A 26,290-nucleotide genomic window follows, 5' to 3' on the forward strand; every position below is an offset into this window, starting at 1 on the left:
ATGAATCATGCCAGTTCCACAGCTGGCAAAGTTCCTTCCCCATTCTGGGACACATGAGGGCTTTGGATTCTGTGGATCCAACTGCTCTCCTAGCATGCCCAGATAACTCCCCCTTTTTTGTGTCCCACATTTGAGAACTGCCAGCTTGTAAAAGGCTTGCAAGGTCAGTCTACCTCTCCGAAAGTGAGCCTCTCTCTCCAGCTTCAGAGGGGGAGATCCAAAGAAATTCAATAGCCCTTGGAGTACCCTCGCAAAAACCATAGGATTGCAGCCTGAGGATGCAGTCTGATACACATGTACCTGGAAATAAGCCACATGGAACTCCATGGGACTTACTTCCAAGTTGATCTGCATAGGATTGCATTGTAAGTGGACTTGATTTCCTAGCTAAGGACATGCAGCTATAGAAGCTGCATGAGTCTGGGGTGGGTGGATTCAGGATAGGAATAACAAAGACTGGGAAACTTACCAACTGTGCAGGTAACGAGGCCAACATTCAGGCAGACTGATATGGCAGCAATGGTTAATGCAATAGTTTTACATGATGACCACTTGTAGTTATTAGTCTGTACTATATCGCAAATAGAGAAATAAAGAGAAGTAAAATGCATTAATTTTTCTGGGCCTGCTCCAGTGGAACAGCTGAGGAAACAGATGAAAACAAGATTTTAGCCCAAACTTGGGATGTGCCAATATTTTAGAATTTAAAATTCAAAACTGAAGATTCTGTTTAAAAACCTTATTTAAGGCAAAAATATTATGAAATGGATGGCCAAATTCAATATTACGAATTAGATAGCCAAATTCAGTTAGAGCTGCAGGAGCCCTGCCTAGCATTACCAGATCCAAAAGAGGGCAGGGCTCCTGCAGCTTTAACTGCTGCGATGAAGAGGGACTTTCACCAGGTGCTGCATGCATACAAATGACACCTGATGAAATTCCCTTTTCTATACAACTGTTAAAGATGTGGCCTCCTTTCCATATGATCACCCTATAGGAGCTGTTTTCAAAGGTACACAAAATCTTTGAAACCAAGGTGTTGCCATATTACTTAGAGCAAGAGTGGGCAAGAAGGTAGCTCCCAGCATTCCTGACCACTGGTCATGCTATCAAGAGGCTCCTGGGAGTTGAAGTCCCAAACATCTGAGTTAGAGCACAATGTTTAGATCATGGGTAGGAAGACACCCGTTTTGGATTCGTGGGCACATTTGGCAATTTGCAAAACAGTCCTGGCCACAAAATGGCTGTCGTGGGAGGCGTTGTTAATCACCCAGAATTAGTAACCTGCCCAAATGTCTGAGTGCAAGGCAGAGGAGCCATAACACATTAAACAACTTCTTTGACCCCACACTTTTCAGCAGCAACAGAAACCTATTTCACAGAAGACAAACTCTTCCCTCCATTCCTCTGTCAGCCAACATGTTACCCTGCTCTTCTTTTTCTCTATAACTCTGGCTCACCACCCATAAACTCACTCTTTCTTCCTCCCTTCCCCCTGACACTCACTCACTCACTCACTCATACAAGTCTACCTCATGGGCACCAAGAAAGGTATGTGGGACAAACTGATGCCCATAGGCACTATGTAACATTGCTTATGCCTGGTTTATGTTATCTCCAGGGTTCGACTTTTGCTCAGGCAGGCGGTCTTCCTGGGGCAGATCCACACTTAAGCTTTGGGACGCCCTGATGGCGCATTGGGGCGTCCCGAAATCGATGATGTGAACCCTACCTTAAGCGTTGCAAGAAGAGGCGGCGACGGTGGAGGAGGCGGCCCCGCGCGGGGACGAGATGAAGAGTAAACCGCGCCCGGCGCCTTCGCCGGGCAATCAGCTGCCGCCCACCTACCCGCCGGCCTCCTTTTGCCGGCGAAAGAGTCACCCGGGGCCCACCCAGGTCGGAGAGCTTCGCGGAAGAAGCTTCCGCCGAGCTCTATGACCTCCTAAATCCCCCTCATCTCCACACCTCCACTCAGGCAGAAAAGGTGTTAATTACCTGCTTGACTGCTTGTTCCAGACTCTGAATCAGAGGGAGGACCAACAAGATTCAACAAATTTTCTTCTATCCTCTCTTGGGTCACCATGTTCCCTCAGCTCAAGTGCTATCAATAGGCGTTCTCTCACAGACTATGAGAAAAACTGTGGTCCAGAGTCAGTTCCAATAATGTGCACAGCGCCTGGCCTTGGCTCACCTGAAATAAGAAATGTTAATGATTTAATACATATTTATTTAGCTGAATATATTTATTGTTTTACATTTTATCTGTGCACCGCCCTGAGACCCCAGTGCTTTAGGGTGGGATACAAATAATTCAGAATGGTGAAGGGTGGACACCTTATGTAGTTCAGAGCAGGCCAAGAGATGCTGAAATCACCGGGTTGGAGGAGGGGGACATGTGACGAAGGAGAAATATTAAGGCTGCAATTCTATACCCACTTACCTGGGAATAAGCCCCACTAAATTCAATGGGACTTACTTCTGAGTAGACATGTCTAGGATTGCATGTTAAGTTAACTTAATAATACTTTGTTTCTCTATGGAGAAGTGCCTTGTAATTTTCTTCACAGTCATCCATGCAGGCAGGCAAGATGGAGAGACTGGACCTGTATTTCCACACGGTGTTCACCATATTAAAAGGAGGACAGGGCTCCTCTATCTTTAACAGTTGCATAGAAAAGGGAATTTCAGCAGGTGTCATTTGTATATATGGGAAACCTGGTGAAATTCCCTCTTCATCACGACAGTTAAAGTTGCAGGTGCCCTGCCCTCTTTTAAATCTGATCACTCTAGTATAGCTCCTACACCTTTAACTGTTGTGATGAAGAGGGAATTTCACCAGGCTCTCCATATATATACAAATGACACCTGCTGAAACTCCCTTTTCTATGCAACTGTTCAAGATACAGGAGCCCTGTCCTCCTTTTCATATGGTCACCCTATGTTCACTATGTGTGTGAGAATCAGAATTGCAAATAGTCACTGGCCTGGTAACTTGTTGCACTTCCAAGGCACTCCTCCCCTTTTTAGCTTTAAAGAGCTGCTTGCCTGGCTTCTGGGTCAGTGCCACCTTAGGGATACTGGTTGAGGGTCAAGTATAGCAGAACATATCCCACTAAGAGCTCCATCCGACGAGCGTTTTATTGCACGCTCATTACTGGGCACTCACGGAGTTTGCTCAGGTCCCTCACATGACGTCTGCCTCCCATGCGCCTTCTGCCCCTTCTGGCCTTAAACCCCTCTTCAAGTCCGATGTTTTTTTTTAACTCAGAATCGCTGCTCTCCCCTGCGGTGTGCAGGAGAAGCAGCGCCATTCGAGCAGCGGACTCAATGAAAGAGGAAGAGGAAGTAACTTTTGAAAGAGGAAGTAACTGAGGAACAAAAACACTGGCTGAGAAGCGAAGGTAGGGGGAGTGTCAACCCCCGGCGTGATGGAGCTTTAAGTCTGGACAGATAACCCAGAATGCCCTTCTCAAAGGAAAGGCATTCTGCATGTGCTCTGAGGCACTTGGCACTAAACGCCAGAATCTTTGTAAACGAAAGTTTAGCACAGGTCAAAGTGTAGGTTGGTTAGGACTACTACCAAGCTCATGTGGTGTAGCGAAAAAGAACGGTGAGAGCTTTCATGGTGCTCTTTAAAACCTCAGGGAAGCACTGTATTCTCCTAGTATAATTCTCTATTATTCATTACTCTTCTAAGTTAATGAGCATTACTTGTATTATTTGACTTGAAATTGACCAGTCAAATGCCAACCCCTGTCCAGCATGCAAGACTCCACATTCTGCAGACCATGTGCCAATCTGTGTCATTCGATCTACTTGACAAGAGGGAAGAAAAGCCCCGAGCGCTACTCCTGCCGCCTCTTTACAACGGTGAAGAGGCTGGATTCTGATGGAAACGCTACGGGCTGTTCCCTGCTTACCGTTCCTTGGAAGGAAGAGAAAGGCTGTTTCCAAAGGGAGGGAATCCTCCTAGTCAACCAAAAGACACTGTGCACCTATTCCAACTTTTCCTCCTTAACAGATTGGTTTTGGTAAGAAAAAAAGATGGAAGAAGCAGTGAGAAGTCACAAGTTAGAAAAGGAAGACGCTGTTGTCTCTAGATAGAAACCTCCACTAAAACTCTATGAATGAGGCAGGGCAATTGCACAATAAAAGCCTTGTGTGGAAGCCGTTTTGTGGGCAGCTTTGAGAACTGCAGTCCCTTTCCCCCACCCCAATCCTCCTCAAGGGGAACAGAAGGCAACCACAAGCTTTCAGGATGCAAAGAAAGCAATTTCTATCTCCACCTCAAAGTAACAGGGAGGGAGCCGTTTTCACAACGTATTTTCTGTTCTATTTTGTTAATATTTTCAGTTTTTGTTTTGCAGCTTGTCTTGCCGTTTGCTTTATTAGTGCAATTCTGATAAGACCAGACATTTTAAAAAATTGTTCACAACAGTTTAGTGGTTGTGTGGGAGGAGGGGAGGCAAGCTCAAGGCTTTCTGTATTTGTCAGCAAACACAGATAATTCCTCTCTCCTGTGCTTTCTCCAGCTCACATGTGACATGCAAAGCAGGGAAAGATCAATGAAGTTCATGTTGCTGATATGGAAAGGAATCTGTGCTTGTTGTTGCCCAAGGCTTTGTGGTACAGACAGGTACGCTGGTGTCCTCGAAGTGTTTTGGACTACAACACCCAGAATGCTTGGCATTGATGGGAGTTGCAGTCCAAAACCTCTGGAGGGCACCAGGTTGCCCACAACTGCTCTAGGAAGCTGCTCTCCCATTTAAGAAGGTAAGAACGTAATGAGAGCCCTGCTGGATCAAACCAAGGGTCCATCTAGTCCTGCATTCTGTTTCCACAGTGGCCAACCAGCTGTCAACCAGGGCCCCACAAGCAGGACATGAGTGCAACAACACCCTCCTGCCCATGTTCCCCAGAAACTGGTGTATATAGGCTTACTGCTTCTGATGTTGGAGGTAGCACATAGCTATCAGGACTAGTAGCTTTCTCCTCTGGGAAGTTATCTACCCCCTTTTAAAGCCATCCAAATTAGTGGCCATCACTCCATCTTGTGGTAGTGAATTCCATAGTTTAACTCTGCGCTGTGTGAAGAAGTCCTTCCTTTTATTTGTCCTGAATCTCTCCGCAATCAGCTTCATGGGATGACCGCAGTTGCTTCTAGTATTATGGGAGAGGGAGAAAAATGTCTCCCTATCCACGTTCTCCACACCATGTGTAATTTTGCACACCTCTTTCATGTCTCCCCTTAATCACCCTTTTTCCAAACTAAACAATCCCAGCTGTTGCAACCTTCCCTTTATAGGGAAAATACTTATGGAGGAAAACACTGCTGGGGAACGTAATGGATAGAAGAGACTCCAGTAGAAACAACAGCAAAAGTAAAGCCTCACACTTATTTTAAATCAACAACAAATGGCTGGTTTAAACAGCAATTTTCTAGCTGCCTGGCTCACTTTCGGTTCCTAAACAAAGTAGAGAAAAAACTGCAGGTCAAAGCAACACAAGATAAGATGGGAGAGGGGTCAAAGGTGCATAAAAAGTAAGACCACCCCAATTTTCTACTGACAAAACAAAAAGCAGAACCTCTCTGCAGCGCATTAGAGGAAAGAGGAGTAGAGGCAGAGGAGGAATTGTCCTCTCCCACCTACTCAATTATCTCTTTTCCCACGTGTGTGAACACAACACAGCAGAATATTTACACCATAAAAGGGGAAAACTTGCAGAAAGTCCATGATTGTGGCTTACACCAGAAAAGCAATGATGCTGAAGCGTTAGGCGCGTTCTGTCTGGAACAAGGGTGGCCAACTTGCGTCCCTCCAGATGTTTTAGCCTACAACTCCCATCAACCTTCACCACTGGCCATGCTGGCTAGGGATGATGGGAATCGTTGGCTAAAACCTCCTGATTCATTCGGTGGTTACAGCGAAAACCGAAAGAGTGAAGGCTGCCACTCCAGGCCAGCCATTCTCCTAAAATGAATGCGTCCAAACAACCTCGTCTCGCCGCACCCCGTTCCTGGCGCTGGGTCAAGCAGGGGATTTTCCTGCTTCATTGCGTTCCATTTCCTTCTTGGTAGGTTCTCATTTTTTACTTCCAAAGTTTGCCATTCTATATTCCCTTTGGCTTCTCTCCCCTGGGCTTCAGAAGCCCTCTTTTTTAAAGCTATCATTTCAAACAAACGGCAAAACTTGGCCTTTCCCGGTGCCACGCGGCTCCGCTCCGGCCCACGCAAGCTCGCTTCCGCCTCCCCCCCTCCGCTGCCCCCCCGGCTCAAACTGCAACCCCAGGACCCGAACTCTCCCGTCTTTCTCGCGCCTTCACTTCCCCTCCCAAAGCAATAACTGGGATGCCTTTGCGGCCACTTCACCTTCTGTCCCGTTGCCCCGCTCGACACCCAAGGACGGACCGATGATGGAGCTCCCTCCCCTGAGCAACCCTAAAGGCGTTGGCGGACGTTGCATAGCGGAAACAGAGAACTACAAAGACACACACAACACACACAAACAGAGTTGTTTCCGCAAAATCCAACGAAGGTAGGATTTTCACATGCTGTGAGCCCGGGAGGGAAGGAAGGAGCATCACTCGCATGCAGCTGCTACAAGCTTGTCCAGTATGATTCCTGGGCTAGATCTACACTAGTGCTTGTTATGCACTAACAAGCTACACTAGTGCTTGGTATTGAAGTGCACTTGTCACCGTTGGGGCACAATGTGCCTTCCGTCTACCACTTTTCTAGCGTTATTTACTGCTTTTTATTCTGTAATCATTCAAAATACTACAACAGAATTCAGTGTGTGCAGTACATGGTATAAATGCCCAAGAGGGATATTGCAGTGATGGGATCATATCCATATGGCATGAGGTGTAGATCTGGTCCTGGAGAAACCAATTCCCTTTCTTTTCCTGCCTGCCTGGCTGACACAGCTTCTAGCCCTACACTGAGCTCTGGGCAGAGTGGGCCAGTTGGCATGGGCCTACAATTTTGAGCGGGCATACTCCGAGTCCCCCTGGTAGAGGCAAAGATGTCTTATATACGTCTTGAATAAAAGTGCTTGCCATTACCTTTTTTTATAAATCGTTCTAGTTCATATGTATTTAGAACTGATTAAAAAAATCTTAATGAGCAGTTTGAAATGGGGCCTACATTTCCCATCTGGCCCGGGCCTATTACCAGCTTTGCCTGGCCCTGGCCCTGGGCATTGGATATGTTGATCTTTTCCAGAATTTTAAAACTTCAGTGTCCATTAAAAAAGCTTTGAGATTAAAAAATACCAGCCAAATAGGTATCCTCTGTCAACCCAAATCCTCCAATATTCAATAATAATAATAATAATAATAATAATAATAATAATAATAATTCTTACCCGCCTCTCCACTTGGATCGAGGCGGGGAACAACAGTGATTATAAAACACATAAAAAACTGATTAAAAACATACCATAGAAGGCAGGGGCTATCAGATCAGACTTGTATTCACCTGGAAGGGGAGGAACCCTCTCAGTGGCCAGTCTTGCTTCAGCTTACAGAAAGAACTTGGAAAAAAGATATTTTAACTGAATGAACTGACCATCTATAAGAGAGAGAGAACCATTAGAGTGGTTTCCTTTACATGGAAAAAATATTACAGCCACCCTAGTCCAACCAGAACCAGAAAGAGGGAGGGAGGGAGAGAGAGAAGGAAAGAAGGTAAAATAATTCTATAATGAGTTAATTAGAATTAAGCCTTTCCAGTATTGAAAACCAGAATTGAACAACCTGAAGAAATATCTCATTAATAATACAGTCAATTCCTGTCTTTGCTTACTTAAAACATACTCCATTATTATTATGTCAAATCTGAATCTTTCTGAACGGCAACCAAATTCCCAAGGAGTCATCCCAAGAATAACCATTTGTATTTTCATCTATCAAATTCTCCAATCCAATTCCATGCCATGGTTTTTCCGCCATATATTATTTTGGTTTCTTTCAAGGATTGTAATTCTGGAAAAAAAATATAACTGCAAAGCAACTTATTTAAAATAAAAAATGAAAAGAAACTACTGATTGATTTTTTTTTATGCCTTAAAATACTTGGAAAAATAAACAATGTTTAATCTACAATATAATTATAAAAGTATTGTTACGCATTTGACTTGATGTTGTATTAAATCAAAAGTTCAATACATTTCTGTACTGCCTAACAGTTGAAACTCTCTGGGTGGTTCACAAGTTGTAAATCATGTTCTTTATCACTGTGTGAATAAGGGCTACATACTTAGATAGAGGAAATATTATCCCAGTTAGGCAATGAGTGGTCCCCAAATAATAAGCCATGTTAAACAATCCACATTATTATTATTATTATTATTATTATTATTATTATTTATTTATATAGCACCATCAATGTACATGGTGCTGTACAGAGTAAAACAGAAAATCGCAAGACCCTGCCGCATAGGCTTACAATCTAATAAAATCATAGTAAAGCAATAAGGAGGGGAAGAGAATGCAAACAAGCACTGGGTAGGGTAAACAGGCACAGGGTAGGGTAAAACTAACAGTATAAAGTCCAAGCAACATCAAGTTTTAAAAGCTTTAGGAAAAAGAAAAGTTTTTAGCTGAGCTTTAAAAGCTGCAATTGAACTTGTGGATCTCAGATGTTCCGGAAGAGCGTTCCAGGCGTAAGGGGCAGCAGAGGAAAATGGACGAAGCCGAGCAAGGGAAGTAGAGACCCTAGGGCAGGCGAGAAACATGGCATCAGAGGAGCGAAGAGCACGAGCGGGGCAATAGTGTGAGATGAGAGAGGAGAGATAGGAAGGAGCTAGACCATGAAAAGCTTTGAAGGTCGACAGAAGTTTATATTGGATTCTGAAGTGAATTGGAAGCCAATGAAGAGATTTCAGAAGTGGAGTAACATGGTCAGAGCGGCGAGCCAGGAAGATGATCTTAGCAGCAGAGTGGTGGACAGAAACCAACGGACTGATGTGAGAAGAAGGAAGGCCAGAGAGAAGAAGGTTGCAGTAGTTCAACCGGGAAATAACCAGTGCATGAACAAGCGTCTTGGCAGAAAATAATAATAATAATAATAATAATAATAATAAGAGACAGACAGAGATGGTCGAATCCTGGCAATATTATACAGGAAAAAATGACAGGATTTAGCTACTGCCTCAATATGAGGAATAAAGGATAGCGATGAGTCATATACGAAGCCAAGACTGCGAGCTTCCTTGACCGGAGTAAGCGTAACATCATTGACAGTAAGAGAGAATGAAAGATGAGGAGAAGGTTTAGGCGGAAAAACAAGCAATTCAGTCTTTGCCCTTCGGTACTGGATGCACCAGCTGCAGATTCTAGACTAGCCTCTACAGCAGTCCTACCTACAGTGCATTGCAATAATTCAACCTTGAATTTTATTTAGCAAGCATTAAAAAAAACATTTTAATTTTGGGCTAGTTCCTTAGCACAACCCTGATTAAACAGTAATTCTCCAGCTCCATGTCTGGAATCCCAATGCTTTATTCATCTTTAACTTACAGATATATGTCAGAATTAATATGAAGGTATCAGTTTACTCAGATTTTAGTTATAATGATTGGCTGCTCAGCTGATTGCTAACATACTGCTAAGCAGTGGAGGGAAGGGGGTCGTGAGGTCCCCCTTTCCCTTCTGCTCAGCTGTCTTCCAGTGCTCAGCTGAGCAGTGCCTGTGATCTCCCCCATGCTATTGTGCTGCTCAGCAGAGGGATAGGAAACAGCTGAGAGACAGGGACTCAACAAGAGTGGTCTGGAAGATGCTTCCCCTCCTGTGTGTGCAGCCACTTGCCCCCCCCCTCCCCACCCAAACTGCTAAAACCAACAGGCGCTCTTTCCCCTGCCCCCTCGTGGCTCCTCTGGCACTGTTGGCCACCAGCTAGGCCCAAGGCCCCAAGTGCAAGGAGAAGGCTGTCAGCTGCCCATGCTGTCCCTGTTGTGCTCACTTGTGGGCTTATCCTTTAGAGCGCCGTCACCAACTAATGGTTCTCAGGCTTACCTGGTGGCAGCGCATGGCCCATCACATAGTCCTTGGGCCATTACAGAGCTGCCACCAGTGGATATGCCTGAAGTAAGTGCTGGAGTATTCATACAAGGAGGAGGCTGACCGCTGCAACATCACCCGCTCACAGGCTTACCTGGCAGCAGTGGCACTGTAATGGACTGGAAGTGGGCAGCAGCTTAGCTCTGGGCCCATTATAGAACCCCCCAGTCTAGGTAAGCCTGCAAGTGAGTGAGTGCTTGAGCCTTCCTGCAAGGAGAAGGCTGAGACTTGCCTTGCTCTTCCCCCTCCCTCTCATGAGCAAGAGGAAGAGGGTGAAGCTGATGGCTACAGTAGTATTGTTGCCGGGGGTGGGGTGGGGGAGAAGAGTGGTGACGGGTACTGGGGGGTAGGCTGCCCAACCCCACCCTAAAATCTGGTCCCAGGCCTTTCTACACTGTAAGCCTTTCTACACGAGGCATGACGGTAGTTTGCAGATGCTATACACAAAATTGTCTTCCTTCAGGACTTCTCCTGTGGATTGCAACCATTATAGTATTCCCCGCCCCCCCCATGAGTAAAGTGTGGTATTTCTGTGAACGGCAGGATCAGTAGGGATGGGCAATGCCCCACTCGCCAATCCCCTACCCGTTGGCTGCCCTTGTTCACTACAGTGCACAGTCCGCAGGTGGCGACCAGCCAGCCACCCTCTCAGCGAACCACCATTTCTCCGCGGAATGGTGGCTTGGATTTTTCCGTAAATGAAATGTTGCATAAATGGGGGACGTGAAGAGGCCATCTATGCAACATGACAGGCATAAATGGACTGTTTACGCCTGTAATGTTGTGCAGATTGCCCCTTTATGGCTGCCACTTATGTAACATTCAATTTACGGAAAAGAACGAGACGTCATTTCTCCGCAAAATGGCGGCTTGGTGAGGGAGTGGGTGGTTGCCAGGCACGTGCAGACTGCGCTGCACTCAGCCAGCAGAACAGCTTGGTGAGCGGCATTGGGAAGCCGAGCGGAGGGAGGGGAGTCCACCAGACTCTACCCGCTTCTCAGACTCCTACAACACCCCTAGTGGCATGGAATCTCCACAATTCCGCCACACCAGAGCACCACCTAGTGCTTATGTAATGGAACATATAGTAAGACAGAGAAAGAAACACTCGGGGGGGGGGGGGGGAGACATATAAAGAGGCTGATCTTAATCCTGTGAAGAATCTAGAAGCAGAAGCCTCGGTAAAGTAGTGGGTTAAAAACCTCATGTAGAAAAGCCCTGTTCAAGGAATTTAACCAACAAAAGGAAAGCAAACCTTTTTTAAAAAAAGCCACCCTCATAACCCCACTTCTTTATTTGAAATGTGAGTCTTTTTTGGATGAAGAACGGGACAAGGAATCCTCCTGAAAAGTCTTTAAGCGTTTTTCCCTTGATAAATACCTGTGTTGAAATGCATTGGGAACACAACTGGTGGAGCGGTCTCTTTTTTTAAATTTTAGTTTCCAACCTTGCAGCTGTTTTTTGTTTTAAATCCCTGTCGTTATTGTTGCTTCGTTTATTTCTCCCTTCCAGCCAACGATGAAGACACCCACAGCTTCAGGAAACAAAGCAAGGCACCTCTCCATCTCAGATCTGAGTTGCGGCCCCTTATATGAGCCGACAAGGCAGGTTCTAAGACAGATTTTTTTCCTATGCACAGCTCTAATGAATTTAAAGTTGAGATACCCAGGTGAATCATGTTTTTCCCCCAAGTGGAGGGCCCCTATTGCTACAAAGGAAAATTATTATTATTATTATTATTATTTATTTATTTATTTATTTATTTATATAGCACCATCAATGTACATGGTGCTGTACAGAGTAAAACAGTAAATAGCAAGACTCTGCCGCATAGGCTTACAATCTAATAAAAACATAGTAAAACAATAAGGAGGGGAAGAGAATGCCAACAGGCACAGGGTAGGGTAAGCAGGCACAGGGTAGGGTAAAACTAACAGTATAAAGTCTGCACAACATCAAGTTTTAAAAGCTTTAGGAAAAAGAAAAGTTTTTAGTTGAGCTTTAAAAGCTGCGGTTGAACTTTTAGTTCTCAAATGTTCTGGAAGAGCGTTCCAGGCGTAAGGGGCAGCAGAAGAAAATGGACGGAGCCGAGCAAGGGAAGTAGAGGCCCTTGGGCAGGCGAGAAACATGGCATCAGAGGAGCGAAGAGCACGAGCGGGGCAATAGTGTGAGATGAGAGAGGAGAGATAGGAAGGAGCTAGACCGTGAAAAGCTTTGAAGGTTAACAGGAGAAGTTTATATTGGATTCTGAAGTGAATTGGAAGCCAATGAAGAGATTTCAGAAGCGGAGTAACATGGTCTGAGCGGCGAGCCAAGAAGATGATCTTTGCGGCAGAGTGGTGAACAGAAACCAACGGACTGATGTGAGAAGAAGGAAGGCCAGAGAGAAGAAGGTTGCAGTAGTCCAACCGTGAAATAACCAGCGCATGAACAAGCGTCTTGGCGGAAGAGACAGACAAAAATGATCGAATCCTGGCAATATTATACAGGAAAAATCGACAAGATTTAGCTACTGCCTCAATATGAGGAATAAAGGAGAGCGAGGAGTCAAATATAAAGCCAAGGCTACGAGCTTCCTTGACCGGAGGAAGCGTAACATCATTGACAGTAAGAGAGAATGAGAGATGAGGAGAAGGTTTAGGAGGAAAAACGAGCAATTCAGTCTTTGCCATATTGAGTTTCAAACGACGATGAAGCAGCCAAGCTGAGATATCTGAAAGACATGCCGAGATACGATCGTGAACATCAGGAGAAAGTTCCGGAGATGACAGATATAGTTGTGTATCATCGGCGTACAGATGATATTGGAGGCCATGAGATTGAATAAGCTTGCCCAAGGGCAACATGTATAAGGAAAACAACAACGGGCCAAGCACCGAGCTTTGCGGAACCCCTACTGAAAGGGGAAAGGAGGAAGACGAGCTGCCATTAGCCAACACGCTGAAAGAGCGACCCGCTAGATAGGAGGCAAACCAGTTATAGACAGAGCCACAAAATCCAAGGTCATGAAGGGAATCTAAGAGAAGATCATGATCAACCGTGTCAAAGGCTGCAGTTAGATCAAGGAGAATAAGAACGGAATAATGGCCTTTAGACTTGGCGGTAAGGAGATCATTGGTGATCTTAGTAAGGGCTGTTTCGGTGGAATGCAGAGGACAGAATCCAGATTGAAGTGGATCCAAAGCAGAGTTACTAGAAAGAAAGTCAAGATAGCGAGAGTAGACCGCCCGCTCCAGGATCTTTGAAACAAACGGCAACAAAGAGACAGGTCGGTAGTTAGACAGAGATAGCCTATCAAGAGTAGGCATGGCGTTGCTTATTCCTTCTTTGCTTCCTTAACAGATTTCTTTTTCAGGTAACAAAAAAGACAGAAGTGGTGGGAAAATGCAGAAGGGCTACAAATGGAAGGTGATACTGGCTGAAAACCTCCCCCCTCCAAACTTGTAAAATTCTGTGAAGCAGGCAGGGCAATTGCATAATAAAAGCCTCTTCTGGATATTTTTTGAGTCGTTATATGGGGCAGAGAGAGGGAGGGACGGAGGCAGAGATCTGCCTTTCCCAGTGCCCTCACTGGGAAGGTGAAAGGTAGGGAGCAAGGTCGCCACTTTTTAAGATGATGTTTTTAGCTGTTTTCTTCTTTTTAATTTCCTTTTCCTCCCATTGATTCCAATGGTGTGGTCAGTTGTAGGTGGGGGACGGGGAGACTGGACTATGCCAGATCCAGGACCATGCTAGCCCTCTTCCCATTCTGCGGACATGTTTTAGTATGCTTTTAGGAAGTTTTAACAACGTATACTATGTTTTTATTCAGTATTTTATGTATTTTATGCTTACTGTTGTTCACCGCCTCAATCCAAATGGAGAGGCAGGTAAGAAATTATTATTATTATTGTTATTACTGTTATTAATAATAATATTGTTATTAATAATAATTAGGAGGTCTTGGGATTCTGTGAATCCGCAGCCCTTTCCAGCTCACCCAGGGAATGCCTCCTTTTCATACCCTCAGACATCATACCCTCTGACCATCTTTTCAACAGTTTTAAAGAAGTAAAGCTCTTTAGTGAGGATTTGTCTGCTGTCTTCAGAATGACCTCAAGCCTTCTTGCTCTTGCACGGTTCATTTGAGCATTGCAATATATCCGATTTTCTGCAGATCCAGAGTAGTTCCATCCGGCACCTTGAGGATATTGCAGTGGTTTCATCACTCAGAAAAGCACAATCTCCCCCATCTCCCATCACCTCCAGCCTGCAACACAAACACCACAAAATGTTTGAAGAATTATTATTATTATTATTATTATTATTATTATTATTATTATTATTATTATTATTGAAGACGGAGAGTGCTTACACAGAATGGTGCTACTGCAACAGCAAAGAGAAGCACAGGAGGTGGAAGAGCAAGAACAAATTGAAGCAGAAGTGAGGACTGCTGAGGTGAGGACAGCTGAAGAAGAGGAAACTCTGGCAAAGGGTGACAGGAGCAGAACCAGAAAAAACTCTGCACCAGTGGAACCACTAGAGAGCTATGTAACCATTTTCAGTTGCTGGAGAATGAGACGGGAAGACAGCTTGAAGAGGAAGAATTCCTGAAGAGGAAGAGGAAATATGAAAAGCAATAAAATATTAAAAATATTAAAAGCCATGAAAACGTGATCACAATAAAACAGCATTAAAACAATAAAACCAACAATAAAACCAAGCAGGAACAAGATTCGCAGCAATAACAGTAATAGCAATACTCATCATGGGAAGGGCATGGTAAAATAAAATTTAGGCAGGCTGCTGAGATCAGCTAGAATTTGTAAGCCCTGCCTTAAGCTCTTTGCCATCCATACGAGGAACCACCTCCAGCAAAGGACAGGTACACAGATTTGTATTATAGGATAATAGCTAAGAGCTACCACAGCAAACTTGAATATGGAAATTGCACAGAGGTGCACATGCTAATGGCATGAGTGAGCCTATTCGAAAAGAAACAGAAGCCCGTCCGCAACAGAATTGTTCCACCTTCTTTTCTGAACAGTTGGTCCCACCTTAATATATGCTTTTGAAAACTCCTACTTTAATTTCTGAGTTTCAGAAGTAGCTTCCAATATGTCACAAGGGTTGCTGCAGTTCAGAAAGACGGCGTACAGCAGACATACAGAAGCTCATACACTTAAATAAAATGGGCTTGCTGGGCCAGATCTACACTAAGCAGGATGTGACACTTTCAAAACATTTTGAAAACTGTATCTGGAGTGTGTCCTGCACCCCAACAGTTGTCACTACTGTTATAAACCGTTTTAAAGCAGTAGTGTAGATCCTGCCCTGGATTGAAGCCTGTATCCAAATAGACTCAGGGTGAATTCATACAGAGAGCAAATTTGGACGTTCATGAGATGAACAGCTTTCACAAACACGAGGGATGCATTCTTTTGATGGTCCATCCAAAGGGATGCTCCAATACATGGCTTCTTTCACTGATCACGCCTGACTCACTTCTCCATTCCAGATTGTACTCCCTCCATGCTGTATTGAGAGGAGAACTAAATTCTCAAAACCAGTTTTTCCATGAACATCTATGTTGGATGCAAATACTTCAAATAAATGGCATTTGCAACAGATTCCAAGGTTAAGGTAAAATAACATATTGTGCCAAATTATACTGTGAAAAGCAATTACCATTAAATTGTAGACCTGCAGAAAAGGAGAGATTTCAAATGCTGAGACGTCAACAGTGAAGGCTAAAAAGGGAAAGAGAATGACTCACGTTGAATTTACTCCATTTGTCCATTTCCAGGGCTGACCTGGGTTCCTCCTGAGGCCAATCCAATAAATGTCTTTGCCTTTCAGACGCATCACAAAATTCTTGTAAGATCAAAAGACATGAATGTTAGAATCCTGATTTGCACTATTCACAGGCTATCATTGTAACAGCTGTAATGTAAGATATCAATATGAATGAAAAAAATGTAACTACTATCTGTCTTTCAGTGGTCCTATGGGAACATCCTAGAGTTTGAAAGGCATGGGAATTGCTCCAATCTCTCCCCTTAGCAGATATTGGGTAAGAATCAAAACCATGGCTTAAACTTCTGAATGTAAACAAGGCGAGCTGTTTGCTGGCTTTCCTGCCCCTCTAAGCACTCAGCTTCATTAATTCATTCCTATTTACACCGTGCAGCAGCCTTTTGATGCCGGCCATTACTATGGCTTGTCCATTCAGATATCATGCTACATCACAGTTTAAACAAACGATGGCTACAAACCCTAATCAAACCATGATTTCCTATTCTGTTTTGCCAGGGGATCACAAACCACGACCTGTCAATGGAGACATCACACCAACCCATCATTAAACAATATTTGGTGTCATGGCTGAACTGAGCCCAAGACTGGGTACTTGCAGATGAGGCTTTTGTCGTGCAATCGCCCTGTCTCAAACATCAATTTTTCCAGGGGACTCCAGACCATTAATACCCTTCCCATATTTTCCCATCTCTTCTTCCATCCTTTTTCTTCCAAGAAAAATCCCGTTAAGGAGGGTGCGATGCCACCACCTCACCCACAAGGCTTTGACGTGCACACCTCCCTCAGGCTAAGCACCACCACTTAAATACCTGAGAAAGAGGTAAAAAGAAAAGTATAACCTTTCCCTTATAGCAGAGGGGAAAGGTAGGGAGTTTTGGAAAAGGCTTTTCTGTGAATATAGCAGGCTGAAGGTTTAATGTAATGTGTTTATTTATGAACTAGTAGAGCAGGAGACACAGCCAAACTGACACGTGGTTTTATGGTAGCAGAATAAAGAAAATGTTTATTGTTTACAGTTTTTAGTTCCTTCAAATTATATTCCAATCCTGCCTATTCCTAATAATACTGGTAGTAACCAATCTAATAATAACAATCCTTAGTCCCTATGATCTTATTTTCACTCACTCCTCACACAACTCCTGACAAGAAATCACAGTCAAACACATCTACCCTCGAAACCCAATCACCAACTGAACCCCTCAAACCCCTCAGCTCCCCCATATATATGCTCCTCCCCTTTCCACAGCATCACCAGCCACACCCACTCAGTCCAACATTCCGCACTCTCTAGACATACTCACACAGACATACCTAAGGGAATAGAAATGTGGGTAATGCTACAGAGGGGGGAAAGGACATAGGTGTAGAATGCCTTATTACTAGGAGCACTCCAACTGAAAGCACCCATTAACAAAACATAGTGAAACATTTTAGATTTTGGTGTATATCGCATACTATTGAAAAAAAGTTCTCCCTTGCTGAAAATGTAAGTTTCAACATTTCATCAGTCCTGCTTCCAAGTTAGGCCTTTCCAACAGAGCATATAAAGTGGAACAATAAAAGGAAAAACACAATAACTGTATTACATTAATTTTATTCCTGCTGGAGATAATGCAAAGGGAGTAGATAACAGAAAAATAAATAAAGATGGGGTAGATCTCTTAGGAAGGACAGACGATTTGTCAATCTATCACAGTCCCACTTACTCCAAGGGTGGGCAACGTGTGACCTTCCAGATGTTTTGGTCTCCAACTCCCATCAACCCTAACCAGCATAGCCAATGGTGTTGGATGCTGGTCATTGTAGGCAAAGAGAGTTGGAGGGTCACAAGTTGCCCATCCCTGGTCTAGGCCATTGGTCTTCCACTGATGGGAAGGAACCCCCTTGCTGGGTAGTATGAAAGAGCAGCACTATCACTATACAAATATATGGTTGAAATGTGGGGTCCCCAACTCTATGTTTGAACCGCCCAGAGAGCTCCGGCTATTGGGTGGTATAGAAATGTAATAAATAAATAAATAAATAAATAAATAAATAAATAAATGTTTGGGCTAAAAGAGGACCCTGGATCTGACAAGGTTGAGGACTAGTGGTGTCCTCTGACTGTCAGTGGTTCTCCAGGGTCTCAGACAGAGAGAGGACTTCCCCATCACCTGTGACTTTGTCGTTTTAGACCAAGGGTGGGCACTTCCGGCCACTTTATGGGGCCCACCTCTTTCTCAGCCACTGATATCACAGCAGCAGTGTGGAAAATTGCAATTTTGCCCTGATAAATGTCATGTTGGGTCTATGCACCTTGTTCTCAAGTGGAATCACACTTCCGGAAAACTCCCAGAAGCACAGTTTTGCTTGCAACCACCCACATGCCTTGTTTCGATGCAAAATTGCCATAATTTTCACTGCTATTGCAGCAAATTTGATGGCAGCAGCAGGGTGCATCCTCTGGTGTATTGGGGGTGGTGGTGGCAATACTGCCATCTATTTTAAATGCAAATGCTGGAAATTGAACTTGGGGAACTTCTGCACGCAAAGCAGGTGCTCTGCTATTGAGCACTGATCACTTTGATCAACCTAGAGGGATTTAGTTTAAACACACAAACACATATTAAACAAACAAGGTGAGTGCGAAAGGGATGGGTGGAGGTGGGGGGCGGGGAAATGTTTTTTCCTCATGGTTTCTGTTTCTCTCAGAAAAGTGAAAGTCTCATTTACTCCTCCTCCCTCCCAATCCCCTTTCCTTTTGTGTCATGTCTTTTAGATTGTAAGCCTGTGGGGAGGGACTGTCAAGAAATACTTTTGTAAGCTGCTGTGAGAGCCTTTTTTGGCTGAATGGCTGCATAAAAATGCTTAAATAAATAAATAAATAAATAAATTTACTCTGTGGGGCCTGACCAGTGGTTAGAGTTGTCAGAGAAATTCATTTTCTCTGTGGGGCCCAATCTGGAACTCTGGTAGAGTTCCAGATCTGGCCAGTTCATGGATTTATGTTGGCATTTTGCGCAGTTTCGCAGGTTCTGCAAGCTGTGCAAATTATGGTCAAATTTGCGCATACTTGGCTGTTGCTCAAAATTGCTCAGAAATTCACGTAACTTGTTCAGAACCTGTGCAAATTGCAGAGCCTGCAGGAAAAAAAATGAGGCCAAAAAAGTTTCTGGAGTTCAGAAAAAAAGACCACAACTTTTCACAAACACAAAGCAAATTGTACACACCATCGAGTCGAAAAAGAATCTGGATTTCCCAGAAATCTGACAGAAATCCCACTTAGTGGTACATACATGTAAACAATGGAAAGATCTGTACCCAGAAGATGGAGAGAAGCACCTTGTGTAACTTCCAAAATTCTGGAAAGGTCTTTCTGATCAAACACGGTTCTATAACACGGGACTTGAAGCAAAGACATGTATTTGGAGCTCACCGTGTGTTCTCTATATACCAATCACCCCAACATCTATTTTCCCAATAACTGTTTGATATGTTAAAGGTCTGGGACCAGACTTCTCTCTTACATATCCTGCATTGCAGCCAAACAAGAGATACCACAAAATTCCTCATGCTGCCCTAATGCCTCTGCCCCTTCCAATGCAGCAACGCTACTCTATATAACCATTGATGTGCCTACAAAAATTTGCACCTCTTACCTTTTCCTGGTTGGCACTAAAAGTGAGCAGGGAAGCATTATGTGACAAGCAGAAGTTCTGGCTGGAGTTCCAATTCCCTTTCTCTTTTGAAAAATAGTAACAATTTCCCTCATAGCCAATCCAGTTTTCTGGGCATGCTGGACCAAGGATGGGTTGCTCATTTTTTTGGGCAGTTAACACTAAGAAAGGAACAGAACATTAAACAGTGGCCATAACCACACAACCTCCGAGCAGAGCTGATCTACTACAAATCCTTTTTAATATCCTTCCTGTCCAAGGTGTTCAAGGCAGTCTACAAGGGACTCCCCTCTCCAGTTTTATCCTCTCTACAACTTTGTGCGGTAGAATCATAGAACGGGGCCTATCAAGCCATCCAGTCCTGCTCAGTGCAGGAATCCACCCCGCCCCAGCTGTCCAGCTGCCTCTTGAAGGCCTCTACGGTGGGAGAAAGATGTGACTGGTGTAAATTCAGTGAACATTATAACTCATGGTGCTTCCAGGCAAGGCCCCATTTGCAAGATGTTACAAGGGGGCCCAGGCATCGTCATGTTCCACTAGTAACCCTCCTGTGTTTTCCTGCCACCTTGAGTGCCGTTTTGGGGTAGAAAGGTGGCATATAAATAAATAAATAATCTATGATTTCTTGTCCATTAAGGAAGGAAAGATGCATGATGCCTTCTGGTTGGTGGCACTACACATCCCTAAATGGGGACCACATGTACCAGTGTGGCAGTTGCCGCTGCCACTACTGCTATCTCAATCCAAGCACATGTAAAGCCTTCCATCTACGTGGTTCTTCCTGCCTGCATGGTTAAAGGACATGCAGGTGCTGCACTGCCAATCATATTTTACCATTCCTATAGCAATTCAGCCTGCTCAAAGTACTTCACATACATTTTCTCTAAAACCTTTACAAGAGTCCTGCAAGTCACGTCCTAAAAACACACCAAAAGCATCCTAAAATTCCACTGGATAGGCCTGCTGGAAGAGGTAAATCTTTATAGCTTTCTTAAATGCTAAAAGACTTTTAAGTTGCCGAAAGAGAAACCAAGAAGAGAACCAAGAAGAGAAACTCCAACTGCAGCTTTTCTTCTTGGTCAATGGGCTTTTCACTTTATTTGCTCTTGATGCTTTTTCTGTGACTGTTTCCATCTGTTTTCTTCTACTAAACCCTCCTGTTTATTCCAGTGGGAGGGAAATGAGCTATGCCAATTCCAGAGCTGCTGTAGGGCTTTACATCCTGTGGATCAACAGCCTTTCCTGGAACGCTCCTGGGACACCTACTTTTGGTGCTCTCCAACACTGGAGTTCTGACGTCTGAGTAGCACCAGCTGTGGACCTTGGGTCTCCCTCTCCAAGGGTGGACCTCTTTCTGCATCCTCAGAGGGGTGACCAGGAAAATACTATGACCTCACAAGAACCTAAGGCTCCAGTCCTTCATACACACAGCTGGGAGCAAGTCTGAGTAGAAATGCACGGGATCGTGCTGTAAGTGGTTTTGCCCTCTTGGCTAAAGAGATGCAGCCACACATGCTCCAAAAGTGTGTGTGTGTGTGTTGTGGCGGTGGAGGGAGGAATTCAAGTTAGCAACAACAAAGACTGGGAAGCTTACCAAGTACAGAGGTTAAGAGGCCAACATTCCCAAGAACAGATACGGCAAGAAAAAAGCGCAGTAGAGCCATTTTCCTTGATAGATGCCTGCAGATATTGTAGTTCTCTATATCACAAAGAGAGAAATTAATTAATTTTCCTGGGCCTGCTCCAGTGGAAGGCATGGAGAAACGTGAGGGTCGGTAACTTTTGCAAGAATTAGAGAGGAAAACAAGATTTTACACAAAAGAAAAGAACTGTGGTAAGATTAGCGTGTAAATGTCAAAACTAAGGCACTTTAAAAGGGAAACCTTAAAATCTGTTGAGGCCTAAGGTAATACTTTTATATGTATTGGATGGCCAAATTCTACAAATTCTTCTGCAATGCACTCTACATAGGGCTACCTTTGTGCCTAGTCTGGAAACTTCAACTAGTTCAAAATATGGTAGCCTAGGGGTGACCACATTACACCAGTTTTAAAATCTCTTCACTGGCTGCCAATTAGTTTCCAGGCAAAGTATAAAGTGCCCCGTAGTAACCTATGGCTGCAAGAGCTGGACCATAAGGAAAGCTGAGCGAAGGAAGATAGACGCTTTTGAACTGTGGTGCTGGAGGAAAATTCTGAGAGTGCCTTGGACTGCAAGAAGATCAAACCAGTCCATACTCCAGGAAATAAAGCCAGACTGCTCACTTGAGGGAATGGTATTAAAGGCAAAACTGAAGTACTTTGGCCACATAATGAGAAGACAGGATACCCTGGAGAAGAGGCTGATGCTAGGGAAAGTGGAAGGCAAAAGGAAGAGGGGCCGACCAAGGGCAAGATGGATGGATGATATTCTGCAGGTGACAGACTTGACCTTGGGGGAGCTAGGGGTGGCGACAGCCGACAGAAAGCTCTGGCGTGGGCTGGTCCATGAAGTCACGAAGAGTCGGAAACGACTGAATGAATAAACAACAACAATCACCTTTAAAGCCCTACATGGTTTGGGTCCAGGCTACCTGTGGGATCGCCTTCTCCCGTACAATCCGCCCTGCACACTCAGGGCCTCAGGGAAGAATTTACTCCAGTCAACAAAAACAAGGCTGACAAATATTACCCAGAGGACCTTTTCTTCTGCCGCTCCCAGATTGTGGAATGGCTTGCCGGGAGAGATTTGTCAACTTAACAGTCTTTAAGACTGTTAATTTAAGAAAGCCATAAAGACTGATCTCTTCCGGTAGGCCTACCCAGTTGAATTTGAAGATGCCTTTTAATGATGTGCTGCTTTTAATAATGTATTAGTTTTAAACGTTTTAATTAGTTATATGCTGTGAGAGCTGGACCATAAGGAAGGCTGAGCGAAGGAAGATAGATGCTTTTGAACTGTGGTGGTGGAGGAAAATTCTGAGAGTGCAAGAAGATCAAACCAGTCCATACTCCAGGAAATAAAGCCAGACTGCTCACTTGAGGGAATGATACTAAAGGCAAAACTGAAGTACTTTGGCCACATAATGAGAAGACAGGACACCCTGGAGAAGATGCTGATTCTAGGGAAAGCGGAAGGCAAAAGGAAGAGGGGCTGATCAAGGGCAAGATGGATGGATGATATTCTGGAGGTGACAGACTTGATCTTGGGGGAGCTAGGGGTGGTGATGGCCGACAGAAAGCTCTGGCGTGGGCTGGTCCATGAAGTCACGAAGAGTCAGAAGCAACTGAACGAATAAACAACAATTTTATAGTGTTTGCATTTGTGTTGTACCCCGCCTTGATCCAGAGGGAGAGGCGGGTAGCTATTATTATTATTATTATTATTATTATTATTATTATTATTATTATTATTATTACATTTGCACTTGGTTTTATCTAGCACAGCTGAGCTTACCAGCATCCATAACAAGAAATGTTGGGGGTGGGAGAACCATTGAAAGTTAGAAGAATACAAATTCAATTATTTTGTTTTTGCCAAAAACAAACCAATCAGGAGAATTTACTGGAATCAACAAAGCTTTAATGAGATGTGTTCCTTCCCAGCTACCTGGCCAAAAGCATCTGGGAAGAAACAGAATGGTTTCTTCAGTGCTTCATATCACCAGCTTGCTAAGGTGGGCAGGGGGTCTGATCCCCGTCCCTTGTTTCTTCAGATAAGAAACTAGTGAGCAAGAAAGCGGAAGTCAGGGGTCTGGGAAACGACGCGCATGAGATGTTTACCCAAGGATCTGTGGCTAGATACCAACTGGAAAAGATCCACGGTTATCATGCAGGAAATGAAATCTTCCCTCCCCCAGTAAATTACGTCCAGAATCTACAGCTAATATTCCAGAAAAGCTTGTATAGGCTGCTTTGTTTCTGAGGCCTTAGCAAGACCTAAGGTTTATCCCAGGATCGTCCCGGGGTTGTCCCTGCCTGCTCCCGGGATCCCCTGTGTGTCATTTACATGAACAGGGACGACCCTGGGATGATCCCGGGATAAACCTTAGGTCTAGCTAAAGCCTGGATTTTGTCATGAAAAGAAACCCTCGTTTTCTTTGCAATGTTTTTCATAATCATTCTTTGCACATAGAAAACCAAATTGGTGTGTGTGTGTGATGATAGCAGTGGGTGAAGCCATGCCAACTGATATCATCGGGCCCACAGAGCCCCCCTACCCAATTAATTAGTTTACATGTTTTATCTGCAGACTGCAGAATTGTGTATATTTTTGCTCTGGCAGGTGGTCTTTCTAAATACCATTCCTTTCAAACAGAGAAAGTATCATTACCTGATTTGTCTCTTGCTTCATAGTTTTCTTGATAGAGACAACAACACAACTTTTCCAACAAAGTTTCCGGAAAATTTATTTGGTCTGGCATCTTCTCTCTGTTCAAAGGTGTTTTGTTGCTATCCATGATTAAAACCTGTGGTCCAGATTCAGCTCGTTCAGCATAGGACTCTTAGAATGGGATCCTCTGGAATAAGAAATAGTTGTTGTTGTTTTAACATTTATATACCATCTTATCTGCTAAAAAAAAAGCCATCAAGGCAACAATTAAAAAAAATTAAACCTTAAAACTGAAGAGCCATGCTGGATCAGGCCAAAGGCCTATCTAGTCCAGTATTCTATTCACACAGTGCCCAACAAGCTGCCTGTGGGAAGCTGAAAAGTAAAATGCAAGAGCAATAGGACCATCCTTCTCATGTTTCCTAGCAACTGGTTTACAGAGGTGCACTGCCACCAATGCTGGAGGTAATACATAGCCACCTTCTAGACTAATAGCCATTGATAATCACCTCCTCCATGAATTTCTCCCATCATAGAATAGCAGAGTTGGAAGGGGCACATAAGGCCATCGAGTCCAACCCCCTGCTCAATGCAGGAATCCACCCTAAAGCATCCCTGACAGATGGCTGTCCAGCTGCCTCTTGAAGGCCTCTAGTGTGAGAGATCCCACAAGCTCCCTAGGTCGTTGGTTCCATGGTCGCACTGCTCTAATAGGAAGTTTTTCCTGATGTCCAGACAGAATCTGGCTTCCTGTAACTTCAGCCCGTTATTCCGTGTCCTGCACTCTGGGAGGATTGAGAAGAGACCCTGGCCCTCCTCTGTGTGACAACCTTTTAAGTATTTGAAGAGTGCTATCATGTCTCCCCTCAATCTTCTCTTCTCCAGGCTAAACATGCCCCGTTGTTTTAAAGCCATCCAAATTCGTAGCCATTGCTACATCTTGTGGTAGTGAATTCCAAAGTTTAATTATGCGCTATGTGAAAAAATCCTTTTATCTGTCCCAAATCTCCCATAGTTTAGATTGATGGGATGGACAAGTCCTAGTATTATGGGAGAGGTCTATCCGCTTTCTCTCTTATGCCTTCCTGGACATTCCCTGTAACAATCCAGGATGTTCTTCTAACCTTTCCTCCTAGGGTAATTGCTCCAGCCCCTTGATAATTTTGGTAGCTCTTTTCTGCACCTTTCCCAATTCTACAACATCCTTTTTGAAGAGTGGTGACCAGAACTGTACATAATATTCCAAATGTGGCCACACCATAGATTTGTATAAGGGCAATATAATATTGGCAATTTTATCTTCAGTTCCTTTTCTAATTTTGCCCAACATGGAATTTGCCTTTGGCCCAGCAGCTGCACTCTGGGTTGACATTTTCATTGACCTGTGCTCCACAACGCCAAGAACTCTTTATAAGTTAGTCACTGCCAGCTCTGACCCCATCAGTGAATACATGGCATTCACGTGTGGGTTTTGTTTTGTTTTTGCCCCAACATGCATCACTTTACAATTGCTTACATTGAACCACATTTGCCATTTGGATGCCCATTCTCCCAGTTTAGAGAGATCTTTCTGGAGCTCTTTGTAGACCATTTTTGCTTATCCACTCTAAATAATGTTGTGTCATCAGCTAACTAAGCCATCTCAATGCTTACTCCTAATTCCAGATCATTTATTACCATTTATGTAACAATATGGTGATAGCCACAAACACCAATGTCTTTAAAAGGGAATTAAACAAATTCCTGATGGCTATGGCCAACAGCGGCTACTAGTCCTGATGGCTATGTATAACCTTGAGGTTCAATTATAGCATGCCACTGAATACCAGTTGATGATGAATAATGGCAGCAGAGAGCTATTGCCTTCATGCGCTGCTTGTGGGATCTTATAGGTATTGGATTGGCCAATGGGGAAAACTGGACTAGATATGCCACTGCCTGGTCTGATCCAGCAGGGCTTTTCTAGCGTTCTCACAGTCGACTCTGGCAATTCCATAGAGGGAGTCTTATGAACCATGAAGTTTCACCAGACTTAATGTGTATTTTCTCTCACTGCAATCTCCATTTTATTCCCAGAACAACCTGAATCTGAGAGATAAAGCCTTTCTATGTCTTGAAGCGACAGAATCAAGTAGTCACCTGGCAAATGTAGGATTTTATTTTTCTTATATAGGCAATAAGTAACTTGAAGATCTCTTCGCGTCCTTTCTCCCTTAGGCCACAGGGTGGCACTGCTTTACAACCCTTATAGCTCCTAGTTTTGATTGTGCTTTGATTCATACAAAGAAAGCAGCAGTTATCTCTTCTTTAAAGTTGTGAAAGCCTGGCAAAAACCTAGAAAGAGTCATCGTCCCCCTAGATGGAGTAGGGTGACCATATGAAAAGGAGGACAGGCCTCCTGTATCTTTTAACACTTGTATTGAAAAGGTAATTTCAGCAGGTGTCATTTGTTTATAGGGAGA

The 26,290-nt window shown here is 44.0% G+C and overlaps 2 protein-coding genes across 4 annotated transcripts in view; both read right to left on the minus strand.

Moving 5' to 3' along the window:
• The window catches only part of LOC134395986 (C-type lectin domain family 2 member D-like), a 66,948-nt gene extending 55,189 nt beyond the window's left edge, over nt 1–11,759 (minus strand). Inside the window, exons 1-3 of the mRNA XM_063122282.1 lie at nt 7,442–11,759; nt 1,996–2,191; nt 470–571 (exon numbers count right to left, since the gene is read on the minus strand). Coding sequence (XP_062978352.1) covers nt 470–571; nt 1,996–2,083 — 190 coding nt within the window. The 5' untranslated portion in view covers nt 2,084–2,191; nt 7,442–11,759. The remainder of the gene's footprint in view (nt 1–469; nt 572–1,995; nt 2,192–7,441) is intronic.
• A 2,290-nt stretch (nt 11,760–14,049) lies between these two features.
• The window catches only part of LOC134395984 (C-type lectin domain family 2 member D-like), a 57,917-nt gene continuing 45,676 nt past the window's right edge, over nt 14,050–26,290 (minus strand). For 2 of the 3 annotated variants that reach the window (XM_063122277.1, XM_063122279.1), the window contains 2 exons: nt 15,821–15,918; nt 14,050–14,311 (listed from right to left, as the gene is read on the minus strand). In XM_063122277.1, coding sequence (XP_062978347.1) covers nt 14,158–14,311; nt 15,821–15,918 — 252 coding nt within the window. In that variant the 3' untranslated portion in view covers nt 14,050–14,157. Of the gene's footprint in view, nt 14,312–15,820; nt 15,919–19,499; nt 19,679–21,111; nt 21,217–23,828; nt 24,016–26,290 lie in introns of all 3 variants that reach the window. The other variant, XM_063122278.1, reaches the window with a different exon arrangement.

This window comes from Elgaria multicarinata, chromosome 3 (assembly GCF_023053635.1).
Source record: "Elgaria multicarinata webbii isolate HBS135686 ecotype San Diego chromosome 3, rElgMul1.1.pri, whole genome shotgun sequence".
Classification (NCBI taxonomy): domain Eukaryota; kingdom Metazoa; phylum Chordata; class Lepidosauria; order Squamata; family Anguidae; genus Elgaria; species Elgaria multicarinata.